Genomic DNA, 15,917 nt, shown 5'->3' with positions numbered 1-15,917 from the left:
CCATAGCCTCCGCACCACCGGCCACCAAGAGCTCCGACCACCAGAGCATGTGGACCAAGAGGACGAGGCTAACACCCCAGGCACCGCTCGGATGCACCCAGGACGAGCTCCTAACTACCGGCATGTCGCCAAAACTACGCCACCTGGGCAAACAAGAACCTAAACTACTCTGTACATGCCGCGCCTCGCTCTCTCTACCACGCCGGCCGGCAGAGCCGCCGGAGAGGCGAGTGGAACGGGCCGGATTTGGTTTGGCGACTCTCTCTTGGGTCTATCTGTGGCAGTAATTTCTCCAAAGTGAACGGAGATAGCAAACAAGTTGCTCACGGACTGGTTCAGTTCCTCCATGTGTGGTTGAACTGGTCAAGTGTGATTGTAGAACATCCTATGTGTCTTGATTAATATATGTCCAAGATTCAAACAAAAAATTACACGAACAAAAAAAAGTGGAACATAAAACCGTCCTAGGATTTCCGAGGAAGCAGCCCGTGAAGCATCAAATCATGAGTACATTTTTCCTTGTTTCCGCCTTGCCGGTCTCAATTTCTTCGGAAGAAAAAAAAGGATGGATAAAAAGAATACTTCGAGATGGCAGGTGTGATCCCCCTTTCTCTTTAGAACATTCACAGTGCTCTACCATTTTAAGTTACATCTTCATTTACATACATCACATTAAATTAAGCAATCGATAAATTTAAAGTGCTCTTCCTACCTCTTTATTAAAAGGAAAAAAATAGCTAGATGTATAACACGCCATGGTACGATAATTAGATGTAGTGCGTGACGGGGTGAGATTGCCATGGACGCTTGATGGATCATGTCGTCGCATTACACCGTTCGTCCCATAAATAGTACTCCCTCCGTCCACAAATAAGTGGACGCGCGCGCTTTCCAAGAGACCTTAAGCTTTTTGTAAAAAAAATTCTCAATCCTTCAATCAATTTGCTCATTAATTAAGAAGATGCTTTGATTTAGGCGCTAATAAATATTGTGCATGCTAGTAACCAATAAAACAACATTGAGAAACAAAAAATAATTAATGGGGCTTGGAATCAATACATGCACTAAAGGTCTAAACGTAAAAAATATACCAAGAAGTCTAGATGTACACTTATTTGTGGATTTCTTAGAAAACTAGATGTGCACTTATTTGTGAACGGAGGGAGTACTATCTATCTTGTAGTTTTCGCACAAGAAAAGGTGACCGGCAATTAACTTGCTCTGTAGTCGAAACACATCACCTTGTTTTGAAAAAAATAAACTAAAGTTTTTGTTGTGTGTAGTCGTAGAGTTGTAGTTGAATACAAACAACATACGCATACACGTACTCTGACATCGAAGAGGCCGGTTGCAGAAAGCGCGCGCACGTATCAATGCCGAAATCAACACGCAAGTATATATCAATGCCGATATCAACACGGTTCTGAAACGGAACAGCAGCCTAGTCCGGACAGGAACGTACATATATATATACCCAACGGCCGAGCCCAAAGGCTACCAACCTAGCTACCTGCGCGCGTTGCAAATCGGCGATGCTTTCATCTTTGAACGCACACAAAACAAGCAGCTAGCCCGCCGGGATGGACGACGACGTCGAGAGGCAGGCGCCCCACGGCCGAGACACGAGGATCCGGGACGAGGAATCCAGGCCCGCGAGGAGTCCTCGCTTCTACTTCGGCATCGCCCTGCTCATCGTCTTCCTGGTCAGCGTGTGCACCCTCGTCCCGGTCTTCTACTTCGGCGACGACCCGTGGTACTCCGTGCGGATAGATTCCGTCTCCGGCACCGACCCGGCGGCGGGCCTCTCCTTCAACCTCACCCTCGGCGTCGCCTCGCGGAGCCAGGGGGCCAAGGCTTGCGTCGGCCCCGGCACGTTCGTGGACATGTTCTACCATGGCGTCCAGATCGCCATCAGCGACCGCGAGGTGGATTGGCTCTGCGCTGGGCCGAGGAAGGCGGCGGAGCGGCACATCGTGGCCAAGGCTACCGCGGTGCCCCTGGGGCACACGCTCGATAGCCTCGCCGCGGACATGAGGCTCGGGGCGGCGGTGTTCGACGCCAAATTGCACGTTAATACGCGCGTTGGCTTCGATGTTATCGGGATGCGAGGGTTGTCGGGTCGGCGATGCTGCCCCTAAAAATCTTAATGAGTTACGTATTCATCGTACGTGGTGATCTTGCTTAATTTCTATATTGATTCTCCATTGCAAGTGTTGCATGTAGTAGTAGTAGTAGTAGTAGTAGTAGTAGTAGTAGTAGTAGTAGTAGTAGTACTAGTAGTAGTTCTTTTGATCGTAGACAGGTCTCAAGTCCATTTGCCATATTCACTTCCGTCAAGTGATGGGTAACTAACTCTGTATTTCATATGTAAACATACTAGTAGTAACCCTTTTTTTTCAATAGAAAGAGATTAGTACTGGCAAGACTTAGACTTAAGAAAATCTGAGTCGACATATATACAGTTATACACCCATAATATATATGACCAGTTGGCGTTATTCTTTTAGAACGTGAGAAGCCTGATCTTAGAATAGTAACTTGGAAGGAAAACAATAAAATCGTACAGTTGACCACACAAACTATCAATATCCACCGCCGCGGATTGACATGGGGCACTCAGTTTCCAACGCACAGACGATGTCACCGACGCGCCTAGGCCCGCAAGCGTAGTTAGCCCGCTTCCCTGCAGTATCGCGCAGCTCGACGTCGAACACCTGCACTCCATGGCGCATGTCTTCCGCAAGGCTATCGAGCAGGGAACTAGGCACGGCCACCCCAGCTCCTCTCGCCACAACATGCTGATCCACGGCCTTCCTAGGCCGGGCACAAGTCCTCTCCGTTGCGGCCATGGTAGAAGCAAGCAGGACCATAGTAGCAGGAAACGGGGAACGGTATACCGTTCCATGAATCGGAATCACCGTACCGAATCGGGGTTCGGGGACGAAGTACGATTCAGTACGATTCGGTGGCCGGTACGCGTTCCCGGATGATCGGTAGTTCTTCCCGATTCAGCGATCCCAGTTGCTAGATTTGCGTTTCAGATTGAGTCGATGGGTACGGAAATGGAAGATTAATCGATGCTGCATCCGTATTGAAAAGGGAAGGCTAATGAATGGAATGAATCAATTAGGCAACTGCCGATTCACTTCCTTGTTCACAGGTATATGCAGTTATGTACCTCGATCAAAGGAACAATCAATCATCCCATCAATCAATTGGATCCTGTTTTATACGGTGATAGCAATAGCAAGTGTCCTTCAGAAGGACTCCTTCTGCCTCCTGCACTTCCATTCTCTTCTTCTTTCTTCCCGCATGAGGCTGAGGGAGGCAAGGTTCGCGTTCCCGATTCACCCTCCCGTACCGGGTTCATCGTCCCGAAATTGATTGATTCACGTCCCCTCCATCGAAAAATCGATCGAGAGATGTATACCCCCACTGTACCCTTGTTTTGCCAGCCTCCGAATCCCGTCCCCCGTTCCCGTCCCTCGTTCCCACCGTACCGGGAACATGGCTACTATGAGCAGGACGCCACGGTAGGAGACGTCCACGTGAATGCCGGGCTCGGCGCACTCGCGGACCCAGAACCCGTGCGAGGCGACACGGAAGGTGAGGTTGAACTCTGGGTCCAGCAGCATCGGCCGGCCGCCGCCGAACACCGGGGCGAGGCCGGAGACGGAGTCGACCGCCACGGAGTAGTAGGGCTCTTGGAGGAAGGTTTGGTAGGCGACGAAGAACAGGCCGGCTACGAGCAGCATGAGAGGCACCACCATGCACCAGAAGAAGACCCATAGCATGCCGCAGATCGCAAGCGGTGATCTCAGCGGGGCTCCTCCTGCCCGCTGTGGGCGGAACTGGTCGTGAGCTGCGTCGTCCATCATCGTCCGTCCGCCGCCCAGATTTGTGTCCTCCGGCCTTAATTTGTTGCTTGGGATCGTCTGGCCGTGCGTGCTTATATAGATAGATAGACAGATTGGCATGTTATTATGGTATGTTTTTTGTGAAACGACGACCATATAGATCGGTCGCACTCTTAATTGGTAAGAAAATATCAGGAAAATCATGCATGTTGCCTAAATTTTTGGAACGTGTCGGAGTTGCATCAAACATGCCTTCCAATTTTTTTAGTAGCTCTTCGATTCACTGTCCATTATTATGTCTGTTCAATGTCTTTATTACTAGTAGTGTTGTACTGCTGCGTAATTCTCATCTGACTGATCCCCATATGTCCTCCACTCAACTCTCTTTGGTCCCTTCAGTCATAGTATTACACTTGTATAAAAACGAAACGTGTGCATAAGACATGTTACATAAGTATAACTTCAATGTGGCACACCAGTTCTGTCTCTGTCCCATGATTCTGCTCTGTTTTAAATTATTGTAGAGATTGAATGTTGTTTAGAACTGTTCGCGTCTGACCGATCAAATCATTTCAATTATTTCTACCCAACGATAATTTTTGTTTTGATTCATAATGATTCATTGTTTTGCCAACAGGCCTTTGCTTCTATGAAAAGATTTCTGCAAGGAAAATTGTGTATCCAGATACTGCAGAGTATTCATGCGATGTTTGTGCATATGGAATCGGTAACATGGATGGCATGACAGGACGCATATTTTGTCTATTTTAATAGCGAGAGGGATGCAAAGTTTGCAAAGAAGGTGAACAACTATTATGAAAGAGGATTCGGTGCAGACACGAAGATGTTTAATTGCATTTATTTCAGAAAGTTATTCTGTAAGCAGTTAGGATTCTCACAATGCTTTGAATCATATGATTTGTATAAAAAAATTCTAGGACTTTCATCCTATGGATAATTTTCCTACATAAGTTTTTTGATTTATAGGAACACATCCTATATAAAATAATCTTATAGAAATCTTGTAGTGTATATATCCTATAGAGTAAAAACATTTGGTCATACCTCATAAATAATTGATTTGCTACAATCAAACACACTTCATCTTCTCATATGATTCAAGAATGGCATCCCAGTCCTATACTTTTCGTATTTGTATGCTTTTACTATCTATGAATCAAAGGAGCACTAATATTTTACCAAGTACCTGTGTCAACTTGATATTGCCTACCTGTTGTCAAACAAAAAGTACTAAGTAGAGTATTTCACACAGGTCACCCACGGATAAAAAAAATGGCGTCCACGCACATTGGATGTGATTGCTTTAGGTGGGCCATTTTTTAGCAAACGTTGGCGTTAAGACTTGACAGAACCAAAGAAACCATTTGCAAGCATTGCACATAATCTTTGCCCATTTTCATTGGCGACCTATAACAAATCATGCTGATTTGTGGCATGCATGAACAAGCAGGCAAGTCATATTGCACAAACAGGCTACAAGAAAACCGTGATTCACCCACCATATGATCGCACATGGATGTGTTCATTGCATGGGGTAGAATCGCAGGGCCGAGACTAACTGATACTAGCAGTTTCCACTAGAAAAATTACTAGTACACCATGGCATACTATTCACATGAACACAAGAGGCGCAGGTAAACACATAGAGAGAGAGGTATGGAAATGGAAAATCAATTAAACAGACAAGATTTAAAAAAATCTGGTCGCTATATATCCACACAATACTAGTGTAGTTCCACCTGAATACCTGGTATCACCTAAAATCATCTGACCATATGCAGGGAATAGTCGGAAAATACCAGGTGGATTTGTCGTCTCAGAACAGAACGGCGGCATATCCACCATGTAATTCATCCAAGAAACGTAATACAGATTCATCGGTTCAGGGCATCCCCCATGTAATCCGAAACCGTGTGCATAAGTAGTGCTAACTGTCCACAAGGCATTGCGCAATTCCACCGATTAAGCATGTCGTTAGATAGAAGAAAGCATTGGGAAGAAGTACAGACATGGCCATTTTCATTAGTGAACACGCACGTAGCAGATGATGATTCAATGACATGAACAAGTAGAAGACAGACAAAACCTATGTGCACCCGAATTCGTCCATTGAACAGGAATTAAATTCACTAAGAGAGATTACTAGTACACGGTAGCATAATATTCACCAAAACAACATACACGCATAGAGCACCAGCAGTTCATCAGACCAACAGCAGCAGAGGAGGGCCTGAGAGAGGAGGAGTAAGTCGTACGCAAGCGAGCGAGGCGGTCATACGGGCGGGAGGGGCGGCTCCTTGTCGCCGTCCTTGTCGTCCTTGTGGGCGGCGGCGTCGGAGGGCGCGGAGTCGGCGGCGAGGATGAGGGCGCGGTCGTGGGCCTCGCCGTCGAGGTCGTCGTCGTCGTCGTCGGTGGAGAGGTTGATGCAGGAGCAGCGCTCGAGGGAGGCGAAGAAGGCGGAGGTGACGCCGGATCCGAACCAGCTCGCCCAGCTCTCCATGGCCGGCGGAGGTGCGCGGCGATCTGGTAGGGTTTGGTCGCCGGCAGACGGGGAGGCGACTAGGAGAGGACTCGACGCAGAGAATGGGTAGCGAGATCCGGGGGAGGCCGTTGTGTGCTTCTAGTATTTTCGCAAGTCAAATACAGTTCCTTTTGACTAAGTCAAGTTGAATACAATTGGTACGCATACTCTAGAAAACATACAATATCATTAATGGAAGATATTTTAGATATTTTAAACTAAATTAGTACACATCAAAACGAATGAAGCTACACACTAAAACGCGTCTAGATACATGTATTTACAACAAAAGAAACTAGGAGTTTACGTTAATACTTGGTATAAACTATAATTAATGATGAAATATGCAAAGACATCTATAGATTTCCGTTTTATCGTGAGTGTGTGTGGTTTGTGGTGTGCGACAAGTAGAGCACGCCATTTGCCCCGCCTTCATGTTCACTATCCTCTTCCTTTTTCCTCCTCCAACTTACCCAACCACTAACCATAGCTGGAGATGAAGCTTTTCTCTAAACCTAAAGCTTGCAATCATAATTCTGGAGACTTAAAACGTCCACGAATATTTTTATTTTTGATGTTCACACATGTGGTATGTGTAACATGGCTTGTCTCAAACAAGATACGAGGCATAAGACATAGATGGTTTTTCTAATTCAGTTCTTTTGCTTTAATGGATATAATGTTTATCCATATTTTGGTTGGCTGCAAATATAGGTGTTCATAGGAGAATCTCGTTGAACATAATTTTAATCCATAAATTTGCTTGGTTGTAAGTCCACGCGGATTCTATATGCTGACTAGGTCGGCGCGTTCTGCCCGCCGGGCTAGTTAGCCTATGTGGAGGTTTTTTCGACCCTATTTCTTTTTTCTTTTTATTTTCTATTTTTCCAGAACACATTTCCAGATCAGGTTCCACCAGAAAAAAATAGACGGAGCAGTTTCGTACGAACAAATTCAGCAACAGGTAAACATTTAGAAGCAGCGGCTGGACACATGAATTAGCATCTCCATTGATCTGGGAAATCACCCTTATTTCATTTGCAAATGGGATACAATGATTTGGAATTACACTTTATTTAAATGTATATGTGTGAACCAGTTTACAAGACACGGGCTTCATTTTTCAGTTTGTCGAGGAGCTCATCGACTGATGAGAGGATCACTCCGGCTTTCCTCTTCGGTGGTTCATCTACCTGGACCACCTCCATGTCCGATCTAATATCTACTTTCAGCTCAGCGGGGGTGACCTTCTTAATCACCTTCGACTTGGCCTTCATTATGTTTGGCAGCGTCGCATACCGGGGCTGGTTCAGTCTCAGGTCAGTACTGCAAAACATAAACCATGGAAGGTATACTTCATACGGAGTCAAGGAAATGGGTGTCAAACCATAGCTTGTGAGCGCTAGCCATGAGCATAAGAACTGAACATTTTGTTCATAGAAAGAACCTTGAGGACTACTCTGCTTCTATGGCCTATGAGCAATCTATTGGAAATAAGAAACAGAGACGTGTTACTGAACATACGTGATCACTGCTGGTAAATCCAAGCAGATGGTTTCAGTTCCACCATCGACCTCTCTCTCAACAGTCGCCTTTTGTTTATCCTTGTCAATTATCACCTGGCAAAGTTAAACACCATCTTCAACTACAATTTTGCGGTGAACAAAATCATGAGAACAACTGTTCTAAAAATCTAACATTGAACATTTCAGAACAGCAAGTCTACACATTAAAATAGATCATTAAATGATTTTTCTTTTGCTATTTTAAGAGAACAATATCCTCAGTTTTTGCATCCACTGTGGCTTCACCTTTGTTTGATCAAGAAACAGGAAACCAGATGTTGGCCGAGAAATGAAAATAAATGCTTCTAGGAAACTGTGGTCAAATAAGAACTTGACTGTGCCAACTATAAGTTCTCATTACTCCTTACAAGTATCTCATTTCTAGAATCTAATGCAAATTAGTTATTAACAAATGCCAACTAGTTATTAAAATTGGAATAGAAGCTGCCCACAGTTGTTTTTCTTATTTCGAAGTATAACAAGATTTGGCGTTAACCATATAATAGTGAAACTGAAAGGACCATGTGTAATGACAAAAAATCTGTTACTTATCATATCAGGTGAAAAAGTTCTATTGAAAATTAGAAATAACAAACCTTTGAGGCAAAGGTTCCCTGCGGCCAGTTAAGCAGTGCAGCTAGCATTTGCCCTGTTTGGTTGCAGTCATCATCAATGGCCTGTAATTACAGAAAGACGAATAGTCTAAGCTTATAAAAATATATACTCCCAAGCTAAACCAACATTATTTCTTGTTTAACATTTATTCTCACTTTTTGTGAGAAAACATAGCAGTAAATATTCTGAAAGTATCTCGTAAAGTAACTTCAAGAATTACAGAAGTTGCAGACGTGTCAAAGCAAAAAACTGATGTTTCCAGCAGGTCAAACAGTGTGAGCAGCTACGTTCATAGGAAGGAAAAAACTGTGGTCTCTGATGCCCTTCAGGTTACCACGAAAGCATTTCGACCTATAATTTCTATCATCCTATTATACCTCAAACGAAATGATACATTCTAATATGAGCACTAGAGTTGGTTTACACATGACCTTCAACCACATGATTGTAACGTGGCTTAGACCTCTGTTATCCTGAGTGAACACATGTACATGTGGAGTTCTAGTAATACTAACGGAAAGATCATATAATTGTTCTGTTCTCGACGTCTGGGTTTAAAAATGTCATCCATAAGTAGCTTCCTGTCCAACATAGTATGGATTGTGTGGTACTGTAATGTGGAGATGTGGAGATCCTTGATTTAGCAGAATAGAATAACAACAACTTAAGCTGGTTTTTGTAAGATTATTCAATCAACTTTGTTCTCAACATTTTCTTCTCAAGAAATTGTCGACATAATTAAGTTCAATGACATATCTTTCTAGGTTTCTACTACTATTAACTGTGAAACTAAGGATTCAAGTGTAAGGTCCGTGATGTTAAGCATGCCTAAAAGACCAGTGATCATGGGAGTTGTCTCAGTTATGAACTTTGGTAGTTAGTGTTCAGCATTAAACATAACACTATGAAGAAAGAAATACAGGAGTAAACGTCTGCACCTAGCATATCAAAATCCTACGGTACATGGTTCCATATAGCGAGTACACCTGAAGCAACAATTACAGTTAGGTTGGCAAATATTTCTCATCCGTATTAGCTTTGAATTCAGGTGCCAATATCTCTCTCCCTTTCAGTGAAAATCATTCAACTAAGCAGTAGTACAGTTCAGCGAATCAAATGCAACCAAATCGACAGGCAATCACCATATCCAACAAGCTTAGGTACCACGCACTGAATCGAGAACATCCAAGGCAATCTGAGACGGGGCAGAACCTGCTTGCCGAGGATGACGAGGCCGGGGTTCTCCTGAAGCGCGAGGGCGCGGAGGACCTTGGCGACGGCGAGGGGGAGGAGCGGGCGTGCCGGGTCAGGGTCGTGGAGGACGTGGACGGCGCGGTCGGCGCCCATGGCGAGCGCGGTGCGGAGCGTGTCGGCGGCCTGGGCCGGGCCGACGGTGGCGGCGACGACCTCGGAGGCGGCGCCGGCCTCGCGGAACCGGAGCGCCTCCTCGACGGCGATCTCGCAGAAGGGGTTCATGGACATCTTGACGCTCGCCGTGTCGACGGCCGTCCGGTCCGGCCTCACGCGCACCTTGACTGCGTAGTCCACCACCCGCTTCACCGCCACCAGGATCTTCATCGCGGTGGCCGCAATGGGACGGCGGATTCGTTCGCTCGGTGCCTCGCTGTGGTCCGTCGCGGCGATGAGGGGGAGGGGAGCTGGGCGGGGCAGAGCAGAAGCAGAAAAGAACCGATTTTTCAGAGCAGAGCAAGCAGTTGCGAGTTGGAGTGTCTCACTACTTCTGACTCATCAGTCCTTACCCACAAATATCATGTTACCAGCGTGTCATCTTTAATTAACTTCAGGCTCTTGCGTTTAATAGTTAGATTTATAGGGAAAGAACACATGTAGTGCATTTTTATCATTCTCCATCCATTCCAGAAGAACAAAAAAGCCTACTTCACAGCTCTATATCTTCAAAATGTTAATTAAATATGAATAAAAAAAATAGGTATACATCAGGAGATTCTATGTCTACACAAAGTCTCGCAGCAGAATGACATTTCTGTGACTTGCGGGAAAAGGCAATATTTGATGCTTCAAAATAGCTTCGTGCCAGACTTTTTTTTGCCTTTTTACACAACCGACAAAAAATGTATTTTCTCACAAGATTTTGTGTGTGAACATAGCATGTCCGGATGTACATCTAGGAAAAAAATCTTAATTTTTGAATATTTTAAAATACATTTAGAATGCACTTTTCATAATAGGTGCATTTGGTTCTATGAACCAAAACACCATGTCCGTGTTATAGACACTATGTTTTTCTGTTCTGCATCTAAACTCGACAATATTGTTCTCTAGAGACCTCCGTAAAGTTCTACCCTAGACTTATACACTGTATAATAATGCCACTATGCATCTCTAAATATTTGAGGACTCGCGTAGAGACACTATAATACATTAAGATTCATACATTAATATGTGGAGTATTATGATATTGTTGGTTGGATTGATTTATATACAGAATCCAATGGAATAAAGTGTTTTTTAGGCATATAAAAGTAAACTGGCAAAAGCTTGACAAAATACAATCATAGTTTAGCATCTGAAAACTTATGTAAAAATATATAAAATATTAAAGCAGTTACTTTCATATGAATGAGACCATGATTATATTCATAATATAACTTATTGTACCTAGTATTATCTAAGATATCACGTATGATGTATAATAAAAAGATGAAATGCATTTAATGTTAAATTAGTTGTGATTAAATAAAACAGTTTGGTGTAAAAATGTGAGAAAAAATAGTTTAACATCACTGTATGATTTTCTGCAGTAAGTATACCCATCATGACCAAGTAAATAAATCATGGTGCAAGACCCTAGTCTCACTTTCTACTGAAAAAAGTAAAAAACATTATCTCTGTTGTAGTTGTCAAAATAAATATCTAGAAGAAAAAGTAATGCCCTATGACTTCAAAGATTATGCTATAGTGTTTGAACGAACACCTGATGCTCTACCCATTATAGATGCCTTCAACCTGAGAAACACAAAGATTAAATTGTACTTATTGTTCGTGTTACACACTTGATATTTGTTGACTTGATTATATGATTTAAGAATACATTGTCATCCTAAAGCACTTCAACCATCTTCACCCGATGAAACTAACAACAATGAATGTAATATGGTAGGTGAGACAATTAAAATTCATCAGGTCAATGATAGTATATGTTTCAGGACCAGCGCCAATTGCTTTTTTTTTTCATTTTTTGGAGATTGAGGGGGAAACCAATCCACATCGCTTGTTTCATTCCACTTGTAAAGTACCATATAGTGTCAAGTTTCTGCTGCAACTGATAAAGAATTTACATGGGAGCTATAGCCTGCCTACGTATCATTTTTTGCTTATGTGAAGGAGGAAGACATGACAAAGTGAGAAGAGTAGGTTCTGCAAGAGATAATTCTAGCACGTACTTTTAGCTAAATTGTAATGATAAGAGTTGGGCCATGTATGAATAAAGTGCTAAATTTTATAACTAAATTTGTCTAGTACTATACACATTGGCTATAAGCTAGTTATAAATAAGTGGGCAATGGCTTATATCCAACCCTCGACTTTACCAGTATTAAACTTGCTCTTATACATTCGGAGTCACGTAAATCGAAAAATTTAATGATAACACTAAAATCGAGAAATAACTAACTGTACGTATAAGCCCTATGAAAGGAACGGATGTAGTACTTCTCATTATCATCTCCAAATAATGTGGAGAGGTAATTAAGAGAAGCTTCACTTTCTAACCTATGCATATATAGCCCGATCAAAGTACTAGCTAGCACACCCTTCGCAAGGATCCGGCATCGCCGACCTGTACAGGCCCGCACGACGTATCCTTGTGGACCTTGACGTACATGTAGAAGCCGTAGACGACTATCAAGACGACGACCGCCGCCGCCCCGCACCACGTCCAGCAGCAGCACGAGCACCAGCGCTTCCGCGCCTCCACCGGCTGAAGCTGGACGGACGAACAGTGAACCCGTGTGATGCCCATTGTCGTCGTCGTCGTCTCCAGCCGGCCGGTAGCCTGCACGCCGCGCTAGCTAGATCGATATTGCTTGGAGCGGACGGCACGGTCTTACGCGCTCGTGCGACTTCGGACTGATCCAATGAGGTTTAAGGGTCAGATTTACATCGACCTTAACTTCTGAGCAACCAATTAACAGATCCTCTGATCGAGTTGTACTGTATCTTTTTTTTTAAAAAAAAGAGTTGTACTGTACCACGTTTTTCTCAACAAATTAGCTAGGGAACAGAGAGATTTTATCTGTTTCGTGATGGTGTACCCGGCCGTGTCATCTGATGCACATAGTGTAATTAAAAGCCCAAAATTCCAGCGTCACAAGTAAGATAGTCTAGTCTAGAGATCAACATGCATGGGAAATAATTAACCGATAAAAGGTTTCACACATGCATACTACCTCCGTTCTTATTTACCTTCGGATTTGAATTTAGACAAAGTTAAATTTTACCAAGTTTGATTAATAATATCAACATACATAATATCAAATGAATATAGTACAAAAATATACTCACTAGTAAAAAATGGGCATTTTTTCGGAGCTGCAAGGAGCATTAGTTCTAGCCGTGATTTGATTCGGGACTATTGCTAGCAATAGTTCCGATTCCAATGGCTAGAACGCGCGGCCACCTTTAGTCCCGGTTTGATCGGGATCTTTTGTCCCGGTTACCAACCGGGACTAATGGAGATGCGATGGGTGCGTTAGGCCGCGAGCACCTTTAGTCTCGGTTGGGGACACCAACCGAGACTAAAAAGACCTTTTATTTGCACCAAAATATCTAAAATATTGGAAAATTGAAAACCCTAAAATGGGACATTTACTTCCAGTTGGTTCCATGATACCTTCGATCCGGATTACGGATTGCCGTATGATAAGCTTTTTTCCTAGAAACCTAGGTTTAATCGAACCTTGGAAAGCACCGCTAAAATGGTATAAAGGAAACATCCACAAGACTTGCTAATATATTTTATCTTCAGTTTATTGAATCTATCTAGTTTATTTTTAAGGGGGTTGTGTTCAATGATGGAAATAGGCCAAATTTAAGATTTCACTTGCATCTATGCATACATATACACATATATGTAACAAATAAAATAGAGCTATAGTGTTATGGAATATACGTAACAAGCTTACTATTGAATAGAAAATGATTGGGCACCCAGTTGATGCAATTTTTCAAATGTCATTACCCATGCAGTGCTGGAGGGTGTTGATCAGACCGAGGAACCGGACGCTTCTGGACGAGGTGCTTCGCGAGGTCAGGAGGCTGCATGCGAGAGCTAGAGCATGAGCTTCTTCTTCCTATCTATCTATCTATCTATCTATCTATCTATCTATCTATCTATCTATCTATCTATCTATCTATCTATCTATCTATCTATCTATCTATCTATCTATCTATATATATATATTCGCCTCGCTTCAGGGTTTGTACTCTCGTACTATGACCGTGTTGCTACTGCTACCGTGCTAGTCGTCTAGGATCCATGGGAGATCAATCATTGCGTGTGTTTTTATTGTCTTCATGACTATGTGGGGTGTATGAGTTGTATCGGATCATGATCGCGGTTTCGTCGCTTTATTTATAAAGCTAGGTCAAGGGTCTTATGTTTAAAATTGTGTGTGGGCCAGCCTCCTGGTTTGGCGTCGGCACAAAGCGATTTCTGGGCTTCGTCAAGCTCCTTGTGCTCAACCCCATGCTCAAGTCTCTCCGCTTCACCAGAACTGCCATGAAGCGCTCCGTGTACACGCGTGGAACCAGTGACAAGCGTCCCCTGCTATTATCTTGCCATAGAGCCATAGAGCTGAAGCAGACCGACTTCGACATCTAAATGTCACGGGGCTGCCTATGCTGACAAGCTGCTGGCCATGGCGGGCATGCTAGAGTGCAACCCAACGGTGTTATTGATGGAGGCATGCTTGAAGTTGAGCAAGGTGTGCACCAATCCACCGATGGATATATACCACGTTCAACCGTAGTCTCATTGGAAGCATGAGCTACATTGTTCACACCAAGCCGGACATCGCATTCGCCGCTGGCTACGTAAGGTAGATAGAATCCCCGACCATAGAACACCTCGCCGCGGTCAAATATCCGCTCTGATACATTGCCAGGAACCGCAGCTACCAGGTCAGCTCTCGCCGTTGGGCTTGGGGGAGATGCTTTCGGTGCCTCGAGCGTGACCACCAGGTCAGCTCTTGCCGTGCGCCCTTCAAATGCATTCGATGTCGTCGTCCTGGTCACCGGGAGCGTTTCTGCCGTGCGCGCTTTCCCGCCGCTCGTTCTCGCTCTCCTGATGCTCGTTCACGTTCTCCGGATGCACATGCTCCTTGTCAGTCCGGCAGCTCTCCCCAAGCGCAACCACGTCGTTCTTCGGCGTCCCGGAGTTGGGCTGAGGTCGTGTGCCACTCGTCGTCGCCTGCAACAACGCCGCCAAAGCCCTCTACAAGGTGTTGCGAGAAGTTCAACGGCAACTCCTGTTTCGACTCTCACCTTCAGTGTCAGTTTGCCTTGATGCGGTTGGAGCTCGCTCAGTTGGTTGCTAACCGCATCGAGGAGGCGTCTCGCCCCCTTCGTGAAGAGGTGGCAAGTCTCAAGCTGTTGTTGGCACAGGTTGGTGTTTCTTTGGAGCCGATGGAGGCGTGCTCCTCCGGGGGGCAGGAGCTCGCCACCGTAGAGGCTCCGTTTCCGCTTAGCTCAGCGGAGCAGAAGTCATCGGTGGTTGAGATCACACCAGAGCTACATGAGTTGTGTGGGGACTCATCTGTGGTGCCCGAGCTCTTGAAGTTGGGTGGTGGTAAGGCTATGCCTCCTTCCGTCGATGAAGTGAGGCATGTGGTTCCTTTTGGTGTTGGATTTGCTAAGTCAAGTTTGATGGCAACGGTGCCCGGAGGTGTTGTTGCTAGAGAAGTTTGCGATTTTCTCGCCACCTTAGCTGCTACCTACCCTGGACCCGCAGTAGACTGATGGGTGCCCCCAATGTCATGGCATGTCTTTGTCGGCGCGGTGTTGGAGTGTCGTGGTTGGAGTTCGTTCGTGTAGGCTTACCGTCCTTTGTGTTGGCTAGTGTGGGTGCGCCCTGTTGTTTCGCGTCGTTGTTACGGTTGGTTGTAAGTGTGGGCGCGGTTTGCGTGGATTTGGCCATGTTGTAGGTTTTCGCTCGGTTTTCTCCTAAAAACTGAGCACTCTCTTCTTAATTAATGGATGAGGCAAAGCTTTTGCCTCCGTTTAAAAAAAAAAAAGGAACCGCAGCTACAACTTCTTGTAGACTAGCTCACGAGACAATAAACTGGTCGGCTAAAAGCT

General features: G+C 44.5%; 2 protein-coding genes across 2 annotated transcripts; both read right to left on the bottom strand.

The window, feature by feature from the left end:
- Positions 1 to 6,120: 6,120 nt before the first annotated feature.
- LOC124693513 lies at positions 6,121 to 6,485 on the bottom strand. Its single transcript, XM_047226982.1, has one exon. The coding sequence runs from the start codon at positions 6,376 to 6,378 to the stop codon at positions 6,151 to 6,153; it is 228 nt and encodes a 75-aa protein (XP_047082938.1). The 5' UTR covers positions 6,379 to 6,485; the 3' UTR covers positions 6,121 to 6,150.
- Positions 6,486 to 7,409: 924 nt separating this feature from the next.
- Positions 7,410 to 10,268, bottom strand: LOC124688894 (electron transfer flavoprotein subunit beta, mitochondrial-like). The gene is made up of 4 exons (XM_047222508.1): positions 9,792 to 10,268; positions 8,561 to 8,641; positions 7,924 to 8,018; positions 7,410 to 7,725 (listed from the first exon to the last, which is right to left on the bottom strand). Exons 1-4 carry the CDS (start codon positions 10,155 to 10,157, stop codon positions 7,500 to 7,502), a joined length of 768 nt encoding a protein of 255 aa, XP_047078464.1. The 5' UTR covers positions 10,158 to 10,268; the 3' UTR covers positions 7,410 to 7,499.
- Between the last annotated feature and the right edge of the window lie 5,649 nt (positions 10,269 to 15,917).

The sequence above is a fragment of the Lolium rigidum genome, chromosome 2, assembly GCF_022539505.1.
Source record: "Lolium rigidum isolate FL_2022 chromosome 2, APGP_CSIRO_Lrig_0.1, whole genome shotgun sequence".
NCBI lineage: Eukaryota > Viridiplantae > Streptophyta > Magnoliopsida > Poales > Poaceae > Lolium > Lolium rigidum.
This window is presented reverse-complemented; position numbering and strand designations above follow the sequence as displayed.